The sequence below is a fragment of the Marmota marmota genome, unplaced genomic scaffold (assembly GCF_001458135.2).
Source record: "Marmota marmota marmota unplaced genomic scaffold, marMar, whole genome shotgun sequence".
NCBI classification, from domain to species: domain Eukaryota; kingdom Metazoa; phylum Chordata; class Mammalia; order Rodentia; family Sciuridae; genus Marmota; species Marmota marmota.
Genome location: NW_026000139.1, coordinates 258,953 through 279,957, shown reverse-complemented (window position 1 = coordinate 279,957; position 21,005 = coordinate 258,953). Strand labels below are relative to the sequence as shown.

Here is a 21,005-nt window from a genome sequence, read left to right as displayed (position 1 = left end):
GGGTTGAATTTGAGCTTTATTGCAAAGAAGCGATATGATGGGAAAAAGGAGGCCTGGGGGCTTCACTGGCTGTGAAGACGTCTGTGGTGAGGCTGGGAGCTGTTGTCCATGTAATCAGGTATCTCTTGTTTTCTTCTTTCTGGGATGTTTGGTTAAAGGGAAAGATATGTAAAACCTTGCTTGGCCATTTCAACCAGGAAAAATAAAAATTATTTTGTTCCTACTTCCACTGAAACACCAGCCAGCCCCTTACCATCCCAATCCCAAGGCATACCAGGCCCATAGCTGCCTCCTTTATTGTTCCCTTAGCCTCTGGATGAGCTAAGCCACGGGATACTTTTCTCTTCGTCCCCTTTTCTGGTGTGTTGGCAGTGTTTTAGTATACATCTGGAATGCAGAATGCAGGAAGAATTTTTTCCCTGTAATTTATAAGCCACGTTTTATATCTACAGAATATGAAGCTCAAAAAAGTTTAGTAATTTGCCCCAGGCTGGTCAGTAAACAATCAAGCCAGGGTTCAAAACTAGTCTATTTGCTATGAAAGCCCATGCTCATTCTAGGCTGTAAAAATAATTATAACTCTCCTGTAGTGAACCCTTGAAATGGGCCAGGCACAGTGCCGAACACTTTACAGACATTACCTATTTACTCTTCGTATCTGTGGACTCTTCTGCAAACCAGTTGATATTACTCTTTTTAAGAGGTGAGTGACTTGCCCAGGGCTACACAGCCAGCAAAGGCAGAGCTGGAATTTTAAGTCAAGTCTCTTGCTCTTAATAATTACTCTGCACTGCTTCCCACTTCCTCAGGATGCTATGTGACATGGCTCTAGACCCTACTGGCTGGCTATATTTCAAGCTGGAATGAAGGCTGCTTATTTAGGTTTGGGGGTGGGGTGGGAATGCTGGTCTACCTCCCTCAGTTATCCCTTGAAGGACAGAATTCATTGCTCGATCCAAGAATGATGGAGTCTTTCCAGGGCCTGAATAAGCCACAAGGCCCACAGAGTGTCTTTCTTAGGTTGAGTCCACCTATGTAGCTGGAGTTCTTTACTAATTAAGACTTAAACTGTTGCTATTTCAGGTAGCTTTGCACAAGTTGCCAAATGGGGAAGAGACTTGAAGAAGCCCTGCTCTAGGGAGTTGCAGGGAGGGAAATTGTCTTGACAGAAAATCCCTGGGCCAAGTGCTGGGGGTTGGGTTGGACCACTCCATGGGTCCAGATCTTAATCTTACTAAGGAAATCAGGCTCCCGGTTGGCTGGAGCCGGTGTGTCAGACCTTTCTCCAGATTTAATACCCCCACATCCCCTATGGAGGAAGAGAGTTGGGATTTTCCAACATTTACTGGAAAGCTTGCTGTAGCAGTGAGGGGTCGGAAAAGAGGGTGGAGCACGGAGGACCTAGAACTAGTAAGTTCAAGAGTCTTCGTTTTGTTTGTTCTTAACTACTTAATGTTAGTAAAAAGTAACCCCACTTGCTTTTTGGCTCAGGCCTGATATTAAAGAGTTGATGTTCTGGGCTTCCTCGCTGCTTCCACTTGAATCTCTGTTGCTTCTTCAAGTCGGTCCCCAACTTGCCTCCTCTCAGCCCTGACTTGATAGTACTCTCCCATCTAGCTCTGTGGTTTCTTCCTGCCCAGGATGGCCTGCAGAAGGGTCCTGGAAAAAGAGGTCACTTACAGATATTGCCATAGTGACTGTTCACTAGATACACTGGCCTCAGCATAGTACACAACAACCCTAGGAAAGGTGATGACTAGCCTGACTTAAAATGAGAAAACTGGCTCAGAGATCACCTGCCCAAAGTCACATAGCTGGTAAGTGGCCAAAGCAATGACCAGAATCTGACCCTGTCTGACCCCCAAACCTGTATTCCTATGCCATGATTTTTAAAATTTTTTGTTTTTTGATACTGGGGTTTGAACCCAGAGGTGCTTTACCTCTGGGCTACATGCCCAGCCCTTTTTTATTTTGAGACAAGGTCTTGCTAAGTTGCTTAAGACCTCAGTTGCCGAGACTGACTTCCAACTTGAGATCTTCTTGCCTCGGCCTCCCCAGTTGCTAGATGAGAGGTATACACCACCATGCCCAGCATGATATACTCTTTAAAAGGAACTTTCCAAGGCTCAGTGTAGAATGTTGATAACCGATGAAGCGGTGGTTACATGGGGGTTTATTATATTTGTCTTCACAAAAAGAAAGTAACCTTTTAAGATTTAGTGATACAAAACTATATATAATAATAATATATTTGTAATATGTACATAAATATTTTTTAAAAATTATATGGGGTATAAATTGTGAAAATCCTTTTTATCTTTACCCCTCTAGTCCTTACGAAGATAATGCAGGTGATACGTATCTCATTTTCTACGTATTTACATATACATGTACATATAGTGTTTTTAAACAAACGGGATTATTCTATACATAACCATAAGACTTAATATGTCTTAGAGAATTTATACATATAGATAGGTTGGTACATAGAGATTATCTTTAAAGGACTGCATAGTATTTTATGGTTAGATTGTAATTTACGTTACCATTTCCCTATTGTTGAACATTAAAAGAGTGCTCATTTTTTTGTTAGTACAAATTGCTGTGGTGAACATCTCATACTTGCATCTTTGTGCACATGTATAAGTGTTTCTTTAGAATTCCTTAAAGGAATTACTAGGTCAAATAATACATGCATTTAAAAATTTGAAAGTATTCCACTTCACAAGGCTATATGAATTTTTATTCCCCAATATTTTACTATACGACTTTGGAATATGCTAGAAATCTTTTCTCGGAACAGGTGGGATATAAATAATAAATTAGTGTCCTTTTTAAAGTTTTTTTTTTTTGTGTGTGTGTGTGTGTGTGTGATACTGGCCTTGCACATGCTAGGCAAGTGCTCTAGTATATCTCCAGCCTTTCTTTTTTTTTTTGGAACCAGGGATTGAACTCAGGTGCACTTAACCACTGAACCACATCTCTAGCTCCCTTTTTTGGTATTTTATTTAGAGACAGGGTCTCACTGATTGCTTAGCAACTCACTAAATTGCTGGGGCTGGCTTTGAACTCCCAGTCCTCCTCTCTCAGCCTCCCAAGCCACTGGGATTATAGGCATGTACCACCGTACCCAGCTTTTAAATTGTATTTTGAGATAGGCTCTTACTAAGGTGCCCAGGCTGGCCTCAAACTTTCGAATTCCTGTCTCAGCCCTCTGAGTAGCTGGAACCATAGGTATATGTTGCCAAATTAGTGCTTTTTAAAAAACAGTCCTTATCCAGGGAGTGAAGTGACTTGGGTATCGGGGAAATTACTAGCTTTCAGTCCCAGACCACAAGGCGTGCCTGCTATCCCAGCCATGACTTGCTGATTTGATACATGCCACCTTTAGGGAGGCAGCAGAAAGGACTTCACTTCTCAGTCTCCAAAGAGAAAAGCCCTCTGATGTCTTGCTTACCTTGGCTGCACCATCTCTGGCCCCACCTGCATGGCCTGATTCGAGGCAGACTGCCTGGCTACCTTGGGACTGTCCTGGAAAACAGCCACTGTCACACCTTTTACGGTGGCTGGAGGGACTCAGACAGAGGGCCAGTCTGGGGTGAAAGGGAGGCCAGCCTACTGCTTCAGGTTTCCTGTGTCCAGCCCTGGAAAACCTTGGTGTTAATATTTAATGCAATAATGTTCTATTTTCCTTTTTTCCCCAGACTGTTAGTATATGTAATTAAAAAAATTTTTTTAACCAGGGGTACTATACCACTGAACTACATCCCTATCCTTTTTTATTTCAGACATTCTTGCTAAGTTGCCCAGGCTGGCCTCCAACTTGCCATCCTCCTGCTTCAGCCTCCCTGTCAGCTAGAATTATGGGTGTGCACTACCACACATGGCTAAATAGAGCCTTTTTACGTACCTTAGGAAAATTTGGTGAAGAAAGGTAAATTGAGCATTAACAGCTCTAATTCTTCCTACCCCTTTAAAAAGTGAAATTGTTTTTTCTTCTGTGTGTGTTTTTTTAGCCTTTTGATCTTTTATTACTCAAAGAAGCTTCATTTTTAAAATTTCACTTTATGACTTTGCTGTGCCTTCAACACTTCACAATAATTTTCTGCTCCTCAATAATGAAGACACACTTGTCACCAACACATGTAGCACACATGGAACCACCATAGGCCCTGCTGATATAGTTTTGTTTTAGAAAATTTTATCAGAACTTTAGGTCTCAAAGCACAAACCCCTTGAAGTCTGCCTGGATACACATCATATGCAGATTTTAATGCTTTCCCAACCTTCTTGGTATGAAGGTTAACAATTACCAGGGACTCAGGACAGACTATTTTGTTAGAGATTATATTGTCTGTCAATTACTAGACCATCTCTGAATGATCTTGCATTCCTGAGAGCTTCCTGCATTCAACTCCTTGGATGGCAGCCAATTTTACCTTTTTTTTTTTTTTTTTTGTATGCTTTCTATTCTAAATACATACTCTAATCCTTCTAATCATACTTCATAGTCACCAGAGAGAGTATAGGCCCCAACTCCCTCATATGACAGTATTTCGTTTTTTGGGTTTTTTTTCAGTTGAAGTTCCCCCGCCCCCTTCCCTTCCTGCAGTGCTGGTGATCAAACCCAGGGCCGCCTTGTATATGCTGTGCAAGCACTCTATCACTGAGCTACACCCCCAGCCTTGAGGTTGCCTTTAAATTTTAAGAGAAAATAAATCTACTTTGACGTAAAGTCTGCCTTCTAGATACAGAACCTAAGATACTTTCTTATTTTTAAGAACTACACAAGCAGCCCATGAGCATATGCTTGTGATAAAAAAAGTACAGAAGTAGCTCTAAATAGTGTAAAAAGGAAATATATTCTCTTTAGTTCCTTCCAGTACTCTCCTCCCTAAAGGTAATCAAAGTTGACATTTTAATGTATATCCAGACCTCTTCCTTTACAATTACAAATACATCTACATATTCACATGCTTTTTATTTTAATTGAATAGATTCTGTGCCTTGCTTTTTTCTCAGTATCTCTGAGATCTTCCCATCAGTCTCATTCTTTTTAACAGCTGTATAACATAGACTCCACTGTAATTTGTCAATGTAACAAATAATCCTGCAGTAAACATCTTTTGTATACACTTAGGCAAAATTCCTGGATTGGACTTGTAGGTGAAGGACTTAGTACTTTTGTCATGATCCCTAGAAAGGAAAAAACTAGAATCCAGGTAATTGTCGTTCTGGTGTTCTGAAATAAATGTGAGCTTGTGGGGAATGACCACATGCTAAACCACCCTCTTGGCAATTCACAATCAAATAGCATATTAAAAGTTCTGGAAACTCTTCAGTAGCCACTCACTGTTGAGTGGTTTAAAAAGATTATTTACAAAAGGAAAGGTTTTAATTTCTCTTATATTTATTAAAATCTAGAAGGGTTTGTAAGTGTCACCTGATGCTAATTTCTCAAAAGTTAGGAAGTTGGCCACATACTATCTCACTCAACTGGGCAGCTGGGGAGGGGGGTCAGGTTTGGACTTTGTCCAGGAACTAGGTGAGTCCTGGCAGCCCCTCCCAAACCCCTTACATCAAGTGAGAGGGACCCAGCAAATCCCGGTGTAAGTCAGGTCTAGAAGCCAGTCATTGACAGAGGATTGGGATTTCACTCTGGCCCAAGTTTGGCTAGTAGACACTTCACATGAGTCAAGTCCAGGCCTCCTGTACATCCAGAGTTTTGAGAGAAGGAACCACGTGGGGTATAAGAAGGCAGCCTCTCTCCTACCCACTTCCTTCACTAATGAAATAGTGGTTAACTGCCTAGGCTCAGAAATGTCACCTCTGTGAGGCCTTTCCCTGACACCCACTTCCACCCCCGCCCTCCTAACCCGACAGAATAAACCACTTCTGGGTGCTCTGGTATCACTTTTGTTGCACCTGTTACAGCCGGTGCCAGGCAGTTATCTTCTAGTTCCGAGTTTCCCGGCCTGTCAGAGGAAGTATGCCACAGTGTCTCTTGACAAAGTGGGGACTCCTTCATGGAGAGTGTTGTGAGACACTCTTCAGGCTTTCACTCATTTATTCAATCGTTGTGCACCTACCATGTGTCAGGCATTTGCTTAATTGCCAAAATACAATGATAAGGCATATCCACTCCCTCATCTTTATAGTTCCTGCAGTCTCGCTCAAGATCAGGCACAGCAGGGGTTGGCATGGCAATCTAGTTAGAAAGCTTGTCTTGAAGCTGCCTCTTTGCACAGCAAACACCATTTTAACTTACACTCAATAATAAAAACATTAACATTTTCTCAAGATGCTTTATCTACAGTTTCTAAGACAGAAATTCACTTGTAATATATATATGTGTATACATATATACACACACATATATATAACATCTGGGATGACTTTGGGGACCTGAAAGAGTGTGTGGGAGTTCTAAGGCCCCACCCACCGCCGGACAGGACCAAAGTTGGAGAGTCTTCACTGCTCCCCGCAGACCCCGCCTCCAGGGCCCCGCCCCCAGGTGCCTCCTGGCCCCGCCCCCGCTCTCCATAGTTACGGCGCTGTGGAGGCGGCGGCCATCTTGGCTGTGGAGCTATGAACGGGTCGAACCCCAAGGCTATGGCCGCGGGGTCGGCTGCAGGGCCCGGGGGGCTGGTGGCTGGCAAGGAGGAGAAGAAGAAAGCGGGCGGTGGCGTCCGTGAACCGGCTCAAAGTGCGGCGGCAGGCGCTCCCCCACGCGGCCGACGACGGCATCGGGGCAGCGGTCACGGAGCAGGAGCTGCTGGCCCTGGACACCATCCGCCCTGAGCACGTCTTGCGCCTCAGCCGGGTCACTGAAAGTGAGTGTCGCGAGGGCCGCGCCCTCCCCGCGCGACGGGCCCCCGGCGGGTCGGTCCGCTTGGCCCGCGCGGGGTCCGCCCAGGCCCGGACAGTCATGCAGGCCGCGCTGCCCTCTGTCCTGGCCGCGCTCACCTAGACCTGGTGGAGAAGGGCTCTCCTTGAGCTTCACCGCGTCTGGCCGAGTCCAGCGCCGCCAGGCTGCCCCTGGGTTGTCCTGGTTGAGGAAGGGTCTTCGTTCAGCTATCCGCTCCTTCTCAGCTGCTCCTTCTTATCGGACCCGGGCGGAGGTGTGGAGGTCCCCTTTGCTGGAACCTCGCCGCATCAGCGAAATTCCCGCCTAGCCCGCCCCACCTCCCCCGCAATGAGTCTACCCCCGAGCTTCCGCAGTCCTCTGCCAGGCCAGAGCCCCTACCTGCTTTCTCCGCCTGTCCCTCCTCTCCGGCCCCCTGACAGCCCTTCCCCCATTCCAGCATGTCTTGGCCCCCTTCTCCTCTAGGTCCCAAGCGTTCCCCTTTGTGTGCAGGTGCGCTTTTCCTTGGTATTTCATATAAATTTAAAAACTGCCACAGAAAAATAAAGTTTCAGTATATGTGCAAACTCCTATATGTGAATCTTACTCTTTTTTAAAAACAAAATTATTTTTTTAGTTGTAGTTGGACACAATACCTTTATTTATTTTTATGTGGTGCTGAGGCTCGAACCCAGGGCCTCGCACATGCAAGGAGATCGCTCTGTCGCTGAGCCACAACTCCAGCCCCGTTAATCTTAATCTTGATTTTTTTTTCCAGTGAATTAAGAATTGTCAAGATTTCAGAATTTACGTGCCGCCCAGGTTCGACCCTCAGCACCGCATACAAAGATGTTGTGTCCGCCGAAAACGAAAAAATAAATATTAAAGATTTCAGAATTAAAAAAAAAAATTTTTTTGCATAAGGTATTTTTTCATTCATATAAGAAAGAGTGGGAAGAAATAGAATTGTTCCTCTCTCCCTCCATCTCTGTCAAGCCAAGCTATGACTTGACACCTTTTCACTTGCTGTTGTTTTCCCCAGGAGTTTACAGTCACCTGGTTAGGCCTTATTTGCCCTGCCCACCGCCATCCCCCGCTCTCCCCCCACCGAAGCTGACTTGTAACCTTGCTGCCAGGAAGGATGCCCTGGTAGACACTGATTGCTGTGGTCAGCTCAGGGCTGCCCAGGAGTACCTCAGGTTGCTACTGGAGCTCCAGTGTTTGGGGAATGGGAGTTTGGGGAAGGTGGTCTTGATCCAGTATGAAAGGAAATCCTCAACTCCCTAAATAGTTTTAACTTGGGTATTTTGATGTCCCCATTTTCTATCACAGTTGGAGTTGGAACTGTCCTTTACATGCCTCTACAGTATGGCTGTTTGGTTTCATTGAAACAATGAAAAAGCTGCTTCTGTTCTAAGTCTTCATTTGAGGTTTTGAAAGTACAGAAATGCTCAGCACCTGATCACTTTAACCTCACATTTGCTCCTGACACCAAAGGTGACTTTGGCCATTCTAATGCCTGGCCCTAAGCAGTATTCACTGGGCACACAGGTCCCATTTGGGGGCTTGGGAATTTTGGTGTCATTGCCCAAAAACCTGTGTCTACTGCTCCTTGGAGAAAGTCACAGATCAGAGCTTGGTGACCTCTGAATTCTGTTCCTCTTCTTAGAGTCTCATCTGTTCTGTCTTGCAAGTTATTTATTGAGTACCCCCTAAAAGCACAGAACCAATGTCAGCCTGTTTGGGAGTTAGAGAATCATCAGTAGCTCTCAAGTTTGCATTCTACTGGAGACAGCTTATTAAATGTGAAACAATAACAAGCAATCTACAATAAAGTCGTAATGAGTTGAAATGAGTCGCAGAGAAGATGCTGTCAGGAGTTGTAGAAACAAATCAATGAAATTTTCTATGACCAAAACTCTTGGTTAAATCCTCAGGTCATTGTAGGCTATGCTTCACTTTGACTAGTGCTGTCATTGCCAAATTTATCCTACTTTGCCAACAGAGTATATAGCATGCTGTGTGATGTTGTGTAGTCCAAGAATTGAGAACAATTTTTACATTTTTAAAGTGGTTGAAATATATTTTAAAAATCTAGAAAATTTATCAGTATCCATAGGTACAGTTTTAATAGATGCATACTCCTTCATTTGCTTATTGTCCATGGATGTTTTTGTACAGAGTTGAGTAGTTATGGCAGAGTCCATGTGAATATAAACCCTAAATTATTTATAATGTGTCCCTTTACGGGAAAGTTTACTGATCCCTGCCTTCTCACACTCATGGTTGACAAACATGCCTTGTATTGTCTGTTAAAGCAGTATAAATATTTTCAATTTTTTTTCTAAAAATGGTTTCTAAAAAAATATTTTCTAATGTTGTGGTATCCAGGCTGATAAATATGGCAGAGTTATAGGTGTTTCCAAAGAAAACCATTCTTTCTATCCCTGTTCCTAGAAGTTTCATCCAAACTGAGTCCTGCTCTTTTTTTATTGGGTCTCCTGATTCTGTCCATACAACTTTTGCTTATGATAATATAAGAGGATGTTTGGGGAAGTATTTTAAGTAAATTACATAGGAAAAAATCCCTGAGTTTAAGCTAAGCACAATGGTGTACGCCTGTAATCCCAGTGGCTGGGGAGGCTGAAGCAGGAGGATCTGGAATTCAAAGCCAGCCTTAGCAAAGGCAAGTTGCTAAGCAACTCAATGAGACCCTGTCTCTAAATAAAATACAATATAGGGCTGAAAATAGGCTCAGGCTCAGTGGTCGCGCCCCTGAGTGCCCCTAAGTTCAATCCCCGGTACAAAAAAAAAAAAAAATCCCTGATTTGCTTCAAAACTTGAGAAATAAGTGGTAGTTTTGGATGATTATTTAATAGCATTGGTCTCTTTCTCATTTTTTAGATTACTTGTGTAAACCTGAAGACAACATCTACAGTATTGATTTCACCCGCTTCAAAATTCGAGATTTGGAGACGGGGACAGTGCTTTTTGAAATTGCCAAACCTTGCGTTTCAGGTAGGCTTCAAAATTGTAGGGATCCCTTGACAGTTTGAAGAAAAGCTTAAAACAGAAGTTTGAACAGAAATTTGAAAAGTTGAATATTTGTGTGCCTTTGCTTCCTGTGTCTTGGACTCCAGTGTTCCACTTTTGGGACCTCTTCAGGCATGCCAGTTGAAGCTGCATTAGGAGGCTGATGTTTGAGTATCAACTCTTGGTCACTGCCACATTTTTCTGTACATCACCTTATCTAGTCCTCACGCCTCTGTGAGGAGTTCTTACCATCCCTATTTTACAGAAAAGGATCTGAGACCCAGAATTTTCTGGGACACTTTACTAAGGTCCTGTACTCTTTCATTATATCACTTCTGATTAGGAAAGAAATCCTTGAAATTAAACTCTAATGAGGAAAATTCATTGAACCTTGAGGCCCCTTGAAGGAGGATACTGAGGATTCCAGTCTAGACCACAAGGCAGTTTCACCCCAGTCTTCTCATTTGTCTTTATAAATAGTACCTTGCATTTCTCAGGACTTTCTCATTTGGATTTTTTTTTCCCCTTTTCTTTTTGGTGCTGATGCTAGGAATCAAAACCTTGCATCACACACACTAGGCAAGCACTTTACTGCTGAGGTATTCCCCCAACCCTTGGATTTGTGTGTATGTGTGATTTTGGGGATCGAACCTGGTGCTCTACAACTGAGCTACACCACTAACTCTTTTTTATTTTTATTTTGAGACAGGAATTTGCTAAGTTGCTGAGGCTTGCCTTGAATTTGTGATTCTTCTGCTTCAGCCTCCCAAGTGGCTGGGATTACAGACTTATACTACTATGCTCAAGATATATATAAAACCAGGGATTGAACTCAGGGGTGCTTAACACTGAGACACACCCCAGCCTTTTAAAAAATTTTTAAATTTTGAGACAGGGTCTCACTGAGAGGACCTCTCTAAGTTGCTGAGGCTGGCTTTGAACTTGTGATCCTTCTGCTTCAGCCTCCTGAGTAGCTGGGATTTCAGGGATTTGCCACCACACCCGGCAAGACTTTTTTTAAACACAAGTTTATTCTTAAATTTACAACAAGCTCTAAGATAACATTTCATCCTAGTAATAGGTGGCAAAAGATGTTGTGGAAGAGAATCCAGATGTTTAAATAGGAAGAAACCAAGGGTCATCACTTCAGGCCCAAGGAACAGCTTACTTTTGCTGTATTTCTTCATTCTATCTGTGGCCAGAGGCTCCTGCTTTTAGCTGCTTGAGTTTCCTCTGCTCCTCTTTTTATTTCTTTTTGAAGGCCTTGTTTTTCTCATCTCTGTCTGCATCTTGGGCTGTGACAGGCTTCATGCCACCTTCATAGACAGATGTAGCACCTGCCACTTCTCCCCCATATCCTGCCATTAGCAATCTTAGTTTGAGTTTTAATCTTCATCATTTTTTGAAAGAACAGACCCATGAACTCATCCACTTGAGATTCTTTAAATTAGCCTTCAATAAACCTTTCCTATGCTTGTGATGCAGTTCTAGGGTGATTCATTTCTGGTCAGGGGACCACATAAGCCTTCAGAGCACATTACTGGAGATTTAGCGCCCTCTGGAGTTTGTTGTTTATTAGAACATGGTCACACATACTATATAGTATCAACCATGATCTGTAATTATAACTTGTTTTGCAAGGTTTTTCTCATTTGATTGATTTGCTAGTTGAAAAAAACTGCGAACTTAGTAAGGCAAATATTAGTATCCCAGAGTCAAGAGACTTTCCTGGGCTGACTTTCCAGTCACCTGATCTCATAATAGAGTGTTTGCCAAGTATAGAGGAGGCCCTAGGTTTGATCCCCAGCACTGGAAAAAAAAAACAACAACAAGATTTTCCTGAGAAAGTCTCAGCTTGGATTAGTTACAAAGCCACAAGTTTGAGGCCAGCCTGAGAAACTTAAAGAGACCTTGATTCAAAATAAAGTAAAAAGGACTGGGGATTTAGATCAATGGCAGAGCATTCCTGGTTCAATCCCCAGTAACAACAATAACAAAAACTGATTAGTGGTAGTCACTGTTAATTGCATTTATTCTCCAGTATGGTTAAAGAGGGCTGGGGATGTGGCTCAGTAGTAGAGTGCTTGCCTAGCATATATGAGGCCTTTGGTTCCATCCACAGTATCACAAAAAAAGAAAAAAGAAAAACTGTAGCCCAATGGCCAAATCCAATCAGTATGGTTAAAGAAGTCTGGACAATTGTCTGAACGAATGGAAGGTGTAAATTTAGATCCCCAAGGTAAGCACACCTCTGGCTAGTTCCCTTGCAAATTGAACCCTGGCTCACTCCTATCAGAATCTAATGCTGACCAGGGCAACTGAAAGTTCAAACTTGTAAATTCTGTCTTCCTGGGTCTGTGGTGTTGTCATCCCTAAGGCACATGTCCCAGTACTTAGGACATTTCAGGAATCCCAGGATTATTACAGGTGTGTGGATCTGGATTAGATGGGGCTCAGAGTAGTGATTTCCATACAAAACTCAATTGTCTCAAAAAGGTGAATTGCAGCCGGGTGCACACCTATAATCCCAGCAGCTGGGGAGGCTGAGACAGGAGAAGTGTGAGTATAAAGCCAGCATCAGCAACAGCAAGGTGCTAAGCAACTCTGTAAGACCCTGTCTCTAAATAAAATACAAAATAGGGCTGGGGATGTGGCTCAGTGGTCGAGCGTCCCTGAGTTTAATCCCTGGTACCAAAAAAAAAAAAAGATGAATTGCAAAGTATCTGGATTTCCAACCTCCCTAGTCTTTACATTTAAGAATCTTGATTCACTTAGAATATCCTCATACTGAATCAGGGCTTTCCTATAACACTTGTTCTGATGAATTCGAATCCCTGAGATTTGGCTTGACTCTTTGAATCATATAAAAACAGCCAGGGTTCTTACCCTAGACACGAATTCCTGCTCAGCCTGGTTGCTCAGTGCTCTCGGGATGTCACAGAGATGTTTGATGCTAAAAGAACCCAAGGTCAATGTAGACTGGAGAAAATATCCTTATTGGACACTGGAGGCACTAACTCCTTATTCTCCAATTTGTTTTACAAATCTTCTCTTCGGGAATGTACTAGGCCAGAGACCAGCATTAACTTTGTGAGGTCTCACACATTGGTTCATTGCCCATATGCTTCACCCTTTCCTAGGTGGTCAGAGGGTTGGGTCTGGAATGGCCTGGAGTAGACATCAGTCCAAGGAAGTGCAGTACCTCAAGGCTGTAGGTCAGTGTCTTCCATTCAAATAATAATTATTTGTAGTGGTTTGTCTTTGCTGCCTGTCAGAAATGTTTGTATTGTTTAAAGGAAATCTTATCTATTTTCATCTTTTGCAGTATTATCCTTTTGGTTAGTGACTAGAAGTTCAACTTGGTCAACAGCAGACCTGGGTGCATAATATAGCCTGTATCAGGGGCCTAGTACCCAGCCTGTGTTTACTCTCAGGATATGGCTCAAGCCTCTAAATTAAACACAAAGAGCTTAGTATTTAAGAATAGTCATATGGACCTGGAATCAAATCCCTGCTCCCTCTATTTACTATTTGGGGACTTTGAACATATTCCTTATTCTCTCTTAACTTGAGCTTCCTTGTGTGAAATGGAAACAGTAGCATCTTAGAGAGCTGCTGTGAAGAGTTTGAAGTGTCACTGTAGGACCCAGCTTTCAGCAAGTGTGCAGTCAGTGTTAGTGTGTTAGCTGGTTGTTGTGCTATGTGGGCTTGTGGGGCCCAGGGGGTGCACTCAAGATTCTGTGTGTTATTTCAGACCAGGAGGAAGATGAGGAGGAGGAAGGCGGAGATGTGGACATCACTGCAGGACGCTTTGTGCGATATCAGTTCACGCCAGCATTTCTCCGCCTCCGGACAGTCGGTGCCACGTGAGTACCGTTGTTTCCTGAAGGAAGAACATTCTGCTAATCCCAGGGAAAATGTTCTTGGCTCCCTTCTTTAGAGGAGGGAGGAGGCAAAGTGGGACTCACAGAGATTTATTTTGCAGGGTGGAGTTCACAGTGGGAGACAAACCTGTGTCAAACTTCCGTATGATAGAACGGCATTATTTCCGGGAACGCTTACTGAAGAACTTTGACTTTGATTTTGGCTTCTGCATTCCCAGCAGTAGGAACACTTGTGAACATATCTATGAATTTCCCCAGCTTTCAGAGGACGTCAGTAAGTATTCTCTGACTCTTAAAGCATTTGGATTCTAAGGGCTGCAAAAAATGAACCTTGAACCCCATCTGGTCCAGTAGACTTGTTTTGTAGTGAAGGGCAGTGGTGACATGATGTGTATACCAGTCACCTGATCTCAGGTTTCTAATTTCCTACTGCTCCTGTCTTTTGTGTCAAATTCTGACTCTGCTTATGGAGCAACAAAGGTTGTAATACTATAGGCCATCCTTTTTAGGCCTGTGTGGGAAAGAGAGTGACTAAGGGTCACTAAGGTGACCGTCACTGGGACTCCAATTAGATACAACAACTTTCCTCTTCACTGTTGGTTATGGCTTCCATGGTGTCCTAGTCATTGATCCTTTACTTTTTCTGTAATCGGAGCCAGATGTGAAACTGCAGGCTAAATAGAATCAAAGGCTTGAGGACACTTCTTTCTTATTCTCCAAAATTCGAGGGTTTGATAAAGAAACTGTTAGAAAAGACCCAGTGGGAGCCAGGGAGGTTTTTGAGCAAAAGAAAGGAGATGATAAAAGCATGTTTTAGGAAAAAGAGTCCTGCAGTTACATGAAGGAGGAACTGGGAAGGTACCAGAGGGAGCTGCTTATATATCCCAGGCAAGGGAAGATACGAACTGAACTAGAGGTAAAGAATTGGCTCTGTCAGCATCTAACACTTAGGTTTAGCTATCTCTGGTTAGCATCCTTGGCTAGTCATTCAGAGAAATAGCTTTAGAACATATAAGTGGGCTGGGCATGGTGGCACACCTCTGTAATCCCAGTTACTGGGGAGACTAAGGCAGGAGGATCACAAGTTCAAGGCCCACTTAGGAAACTTAGTGAGACTTGTCTCAAGATAAAAAATTAAAAAGGAGGGTTGGGGATGTGGCTCAAGCGGTAGCGCGCTCGCCTCGCATGCGTGCGGCCCGGGTTCGATCCTCAGCACCACATACAAACAAAGATGTTGTGTCTGCCACAAACTAAAAATAAATATTAAAAATTCTTTCTCTTTCTCTCTCTCTCTCTCTCTCTTTAAAAAGAAAAAGAAAAAGGAATGACGATGTAGCACAGTAGTAGAGCACCTCTGGGTTAAGTCCCCAGTACTAGACAGACAGACAGACACACAAAATTATGTGGATGTAAGTGGAATCCTGTGAATAGTGATGGCCTTTGACCTTTAGTTACATTGTGGGGAAGGATCCACATACACTGACTAGTTTTCTCAGAACCACAAGTCTTTAAAGATTTCATATTCTGAAAACCAGGTACTTTTACTCGTGTGATGATATTGTTCCCAGGTAAAATAAGGATTGCTGAGATGTGGGAAGGGTATTTATAATAGCATCTAGTTCTTCCTGAGTCTCTTTCCCCAAGCTGGGCTGGAGGATGTCCATACTAGGAAGAAGAGAGTATAGATAGAATTAAAAGTTTTATCTGTGAAGCCAAATAAGCCACAAGAGTTTAGAAGTCAGTAATATGAGTGTAGCTAGGTGTGGTTGTGCATGCCTATAATCCCAGTGACTCAGGAGTCTCAGACAGGAGGATCACAAGTTCAAGGCCAGCCTCAGCAAATTAGCAAGGCCCTGAGCAACTTAGTGAGACCCTGTCTTCAAAATAAAAAAAGGACTGGGGGTATAGCTTAGTGGTAAAGCACCCCTGTGTTAAATCCCTAGAATAATAATAGTAAGTATGTAAACCAGATACCTTTGGCCTAGATAAGTTCAAAGAACTTTAAAGAATCAGTGTCACACACACAAAAAAAATTAGTATCACCTTTTGAAAATTGTGGTGAGCAATCATATTTCTTCCAGAAGACTCAAGGTGGCATGTAATCTCTAATTCAAAACCGATCAGCCTTGTGCCGGGGTTGTGATTCAGTGGTAGAGCATTTGCTAGCATGAATGACGCACTAGGTTTGATTCTGCACTGCATATAAATAAATAAAATAAAGGTCCATTGACAACTTAAAAAAAATAAAATAAAACTGATCAGCCACACCAAGGCTGTGCACAGTGGTGCAATGCCTATGATCCCAGCAACTCAGGAGAGTGAGGCATGAGGATCACAAGTTCAAGATTGGCCTCAGCAATTTAGCAAGGCCCTAAGCAACTCAACGAGACCCTGTCTCTAAATAAATACAAAAGAGGGCTGGAGAAGTGGCTCAATGGTCAAGTGCTCCTGAGTTCAATTCCCAATCCCTACCCCACCCCGCAAAAAAGAGAAAAGGGCTTGGGATACAGCTCAGTGGCAAAGTGCTTCTGGGTTCAGTTCACTAAAACAAACAAAAAATGGATCAGCCTTGCATGGTGGCACATACTTGTAATCCCATGTACTTGGGAAGCTGAGAGAGGAGGATCATAAGTTTGAGGCCAGCCTGGGAAATTTAAAGAGACCTTGTTTCAAAATAAAAAAGACTGGGAATTTAAATCAGTGGTAGAACATTTCTGGTTGAATCCCCAGTAACAAAACCCTCCCCCACAAACCATAAAACTGATCAGTGATAGTCATTGTTAATTGCATTTATTCTCCAGTATGGTTAAAAAGGGCTAGGGATGTGGCTCGTGGTAGAGTGCTTGCCTAGCCTGCGTGTGGCCCTCAGTTCGATCCCCAGTACCACACAAACAAAACAAAGTAGCCCAATGGTCAAATCCAATCAGTATGGTTGAAGAGGTCTGGACAATTGTCTGAACAAGTGGAAGGTGTAAATTTAGATCCCAAGGCAGGCACACCTCTGGCTAGTTCACTTGCAAGTTGATTCCTTCGCCGTCTCTGAGGAAGGCTGACACTCATTCACATACAGGCTTCCTTTAGTTGTCAGGAGTACCCACAGGAAGTGAGCGCAGTGAGGCATGGCTTTCTGGATTTGCCCCATAATGTCTAGAGGTGGGCAGCAGACCAGAAGCCAGGGCTTGCTTGGGTCAGCAGAAAGCATTGGATAAATAAGTAGCTGTGGTCTTTTGGCAAGAGGGTAAGTACGTTTCCCAGGGCACTAACTGGAAGAATCCAGGCTGGGGATAACTGAGGAGTTGACTGCTTCTTTATGTTAAAGTAGAAATTACATTCAGTTTGGGGACTCTCTGGTCTCCCCAGCTCCAAGAACTGGCTCCCTCTGTTCTGACCATATTATTCTCAAAGTATACTCACATTTTCTAGAAGTGTTGGCTTGTGGATTTGGGGGGGATACTGAGTTTTGCTGCTTAACTGTGGGGCAAGCTCACATCTGCTTTTTTCCTTTTCCCCTGACTTGCAGTTCGTCTGATGATTGAAAACCCGTATGAGACCCGCTCCGACAGCTTCTACTTTGTGGACAACAAGCTGATAATGCACAACAAGGCTGATTATGCCTATAATGGAGGCCAGTAATTGCTAAGGAGTGGACAAGGGAGGTGCTTTGCTGCAGCCATGTAGTCCTGGCACACAAAGGGGATCGAGGCTGCTCTTTGTCAACACAGCTGGAACCTGGCCCAGGAAGCCAAGGTTGGGGTAGCAGTTTCCTGTGCTCCAGGGAAGTGCCAAACAGTGCTGTGTTTTCTTCCCTAATATTTTTTTTTCCCTTACCCCCTTCCCTCTAGGTCACAGAGGTATTATAGTAAAGTAAGATTAGAATAGGGCTCTTGGAATCCAGATAAAAAAGAAGTTTATTTTCTTGTAATTCTAGCTGTCTGCTGCTTGTCCTGACAACCTCAGTCTCTCCAGGCACATGTGCTTGGGTGAGAAGGCTCTTGCTGGGCCGGCCTGTGGGTTAGCAGTCCATCTTGAGGTCCCTGGGTGCTGGGGGTAGCTAAAAGGTAGGCTTCTTCTGTTCACTTCAGGCCATCAACACAGCCTGCCCTCACCCGTCGTCTTAAATCAGCTGGAAGAAACCTGAAAGGCAATAGAGGGGAGAGGTGGGGTGCTGAGCACTGAGGCACTGGGGACAGGAGATGCTGCCAAACTGAAGGATCCATTTTTTGGAGAGGCCTGCTTGTCTGTCCGACTACAGGATTTTCAGCCAGTCCTCCTGGAGATGGACCAAAGTTTTGGCCCGGCAGTGCCTTCTCCTTCTGGGATAGATGAGCTTGCTCTGCCTCTCCTGGCTCCTCACTCTGAATATCTCCTGGAGTAAAATGTGTCAGTTTTGCTCCTGGAGCATAGTATCTCGAGGCCAGAGCAGGCCTCCTTTTATTTTGATTTTTTATTTTTACACTTTGGGGAAGTTTTTACAAAATGTCGGTGGTATTCCCAGCACATGTGATGTGTGGTTAGACTTCTGATAATATTGATCAGCCTCCCGGGGCTAATCTGGCTCATGTAGCAGGAGGTAATTACAAACCAGCAGCTACTTTAAAGAGAGAGTTGGTTTTCTCAACACAGTGTAGCCGGGAAGGTTTGCTTTGGGTGGGGATTTGCCTCCAAAACTCATTGTGGATTTCTTATTTAGGGTTTTCCCAGCTGCCTTTCTAATGAAGTAGTTTCTGGGACCATCTGGCAAGTCAGACTTAACTAATGAGTATTCTGATCCTTCATGCTGCTAGTTGGAATTGTTTGGGGTATTTGGAAAGGGTGAGAATAGGCCAAGGTAGCCTGTCAAAGTTTATCTTCTCAAAATAGCTTCCTTGCACTTCCTGTGGGCTGCTTGTGTCCTCAGACCCTCATTGGACAGACCCCCCACTTCCTTAGCTCCTTATGGTTGTCTCTGTGGGTGACTTTAGGTGCTCAATTCAGACTCCATGACTCTCTGCTGTGGGTAGGGTCCATTTAGTATTGATAGAAGGTATCAATAGCAAGGGACCAGGTGGGGTGAGTCACTGTGAGACATCGAAGTGATTACCTGTGATAGGAACTGCGTCCCACAGTGATTAGGAAAAAACCACATGGGGCCAGGAAAAGAAAGGCCAGCACTTTGCCCCAGAAGGCCCTGTGGCCAGTGTTGCTCCCTGTTGGGCTTCTAGAGCATGAGAGGCCTTAAACCCTGGCCCAGTGCTTAGTACCTGGCTGAAGAATGAGCGATACCCCATGCTGGCAGCTTTCTCACTGAGGAAGCCCTTGAGTACCCTGTGTGCTGGCACTGGATTCACCCACTGAGGGAGGGAAGAGATCTTGCGCCCTGCAGCATGGGTGCCTCTTCACCAGATTGGTGAAACTCAGAACTGGAGTCACTTCCAAATCCAGGTGCCTTAAGTGTGGCTGTGTCCCATATGCTGCTGGGGAAAGCTGCATCGCCACCATTCCCTCCTCCTCACCTGCGGACAGACATCAGCACTGTCTTAACCTTCTCTATTTGTGGTTCCTCTAATGGGATTTGTGTGTTCCTGGCAATCTTCCGAACACTCCCTTCTCTCTGTAATAAAAGCCCAATTGGGAGAGTTTCTGCCACCTAAAATTTAAATATTGACTAGGATATGCTTTCTGGAGCTGCCCAGAGCTCTGCTGAACAGAGTGTGTCTTAAAGGTGTGTCCCAGGGCAGACTCTCTCCTGTGCGCTAAGGGGCTGTCTCTTTCCTGCCCTGTTAGCTTTTGCTAGGAAGATACCTGGAGGATGGAGAAGATGGGCACCCTGGCTTGAGTAGTGCTGTATCCCCTTCCCTTTTAGCTTGCCTTAGTCTCACTGGAGACCATTTTGAGACCAAGTGCTCACCTGTGCCCAGCAGGACAGGAATTTGCCATCTTCTCCTGAAAGCCCAGAGTTCTGTCTGGGGCTCTCAGGGGTCCTGTGTCTAGCTATTCAGGAAATCTCAAGAAGCATTACCACTCTAGGTGTTAACTGAAATGAATTAAAAATTTAAACATTTACACCTGAATCCAGGAGGGTATTGGAAGTCATGCTTTCTCTGAGAGTAGATGAACCAGTCTGAAGTAGAGCCAGGAGGCTGTGCTAAGTAATCTGGACTGTTGATAGCGGTTTTCTGGTACGTGACATAATATGAGGGAACAAAACAAGCTCCATGCAGGGGAGCCCGTGCCCTCTGTGAAGAGCTGGCATCAGAGGCAGCTCCTGGAGAAAGCTCACTCCAGCAGCCCACTTGGGGCAGGTCCTCTGCCTCGTCCCTCTGTCCCCTGTCCCTTTGTCTTGGAATCCCTAGAGAGGGCCTCTCCTTTCCTGTACAGACTTCAGGCTAAGTTGCCCTCCTGGGAAGATCCTATGGAAGATTCTGGTTTCCTTCCATGTTCTAAAGTGTACAACTAGAAGTAATTTGGGGCTTAAGGCTGTCATCTCTTTTGTTAGCTCAAAGTTGTCTTGTGGAGAAAAGATTCTCCAGGGGCATGGACTTCCTGAAGAGACCTGAGGCTTTGACACCTGATTTCTGAAACCTAGGGACAGTGGCTTCAGATGTCTGGTAATGACCATAGAAATGTCAGTGATTGGTAATCTTCAACTTAATTTTTCAGTGGAAGTAGAGCCCATTTCTGGACTGGATTAATAGATTGTATCTAAGGTGCAGACTCAGTGAGTTTGCATTTAGTGTGTTCTGCCAACATGGTGAACTCCCAGGGTATTTTTTTTTTTTTTCCTTTGTAAAGTCACTTTCTTCTGGTGACCAATGTCACCATGATATCAGTAGTTGTTTGGGAATGGGAACAGTGTGTCTTAAGAATGACTGCATAGATCCTTGTCAGTGCACAGGATTCCTGTTGAAGAGGTGCTGCCATACCTAGTGTAGAAGCCTAGTTGTTGAACCATCTTATTACATTCCGTGTCACAGAACCTCCTAGCCACAATAAGGATCTGATGGAGATGGATTTACCCTTTGATTTACAAAATATCATGTAAAGTCATTAAAATTGTGAAAGTCTATTTTTTCCCTGTAAATCTATTTTTCACAGAATATAAAAAACGTCAATGACCTGATCTGTCCTTCCTCCTCTTCCTCACTTCACCCGAGATCCTCATTCCTGTTTGTATTGCTTTTGTGTCCAAAGTAAACTAGGTGACTTATTTGTATAAAATGTTATTTTGCCACAGAGACAGTAATTAAAGAAAGATTTTCACAGTA

General features: G+C 43.9%; 1 protein-coding gene and 1 long non-coding RNA gene across 2 annotated transcripts; one reads left to right on the top strand and one right to left on the bottom strand.

Moving 5' to 3' along the window:
• Positions 1-3: 3 nt before the first annotated feature.
• On the bottom strand, positions 4-7,164 carry LOC125611280. The gene is made up of 2 exons (XR_007341424.1): positions 6,967-7,164; positions 4-1,659 (listed from the first exon to the last, which is right to left on the bottom strand). It is a non-coding gene; the product is annotated as an uncharacterized LOC125611280 (long non-coding RNA).
• On the top strand, positions 6,533-21,005 carry Unc119b (unc-119 lipid binding chaperone B). Its single transcript, XM_015505161.2, is given in 6 exon segments — positions 6,533-6,690; positions 6,692-6,833; positions 9,749-9,862; positions 13,632-13,743; positions 13,863-14,035; positions 17,282-21,005. Coding segments are annotated over 6 exon segments (756 nt in total). The 5' UTR covers positions 6,533-6,588; the 3' UTR covers positions 17,395-21,005.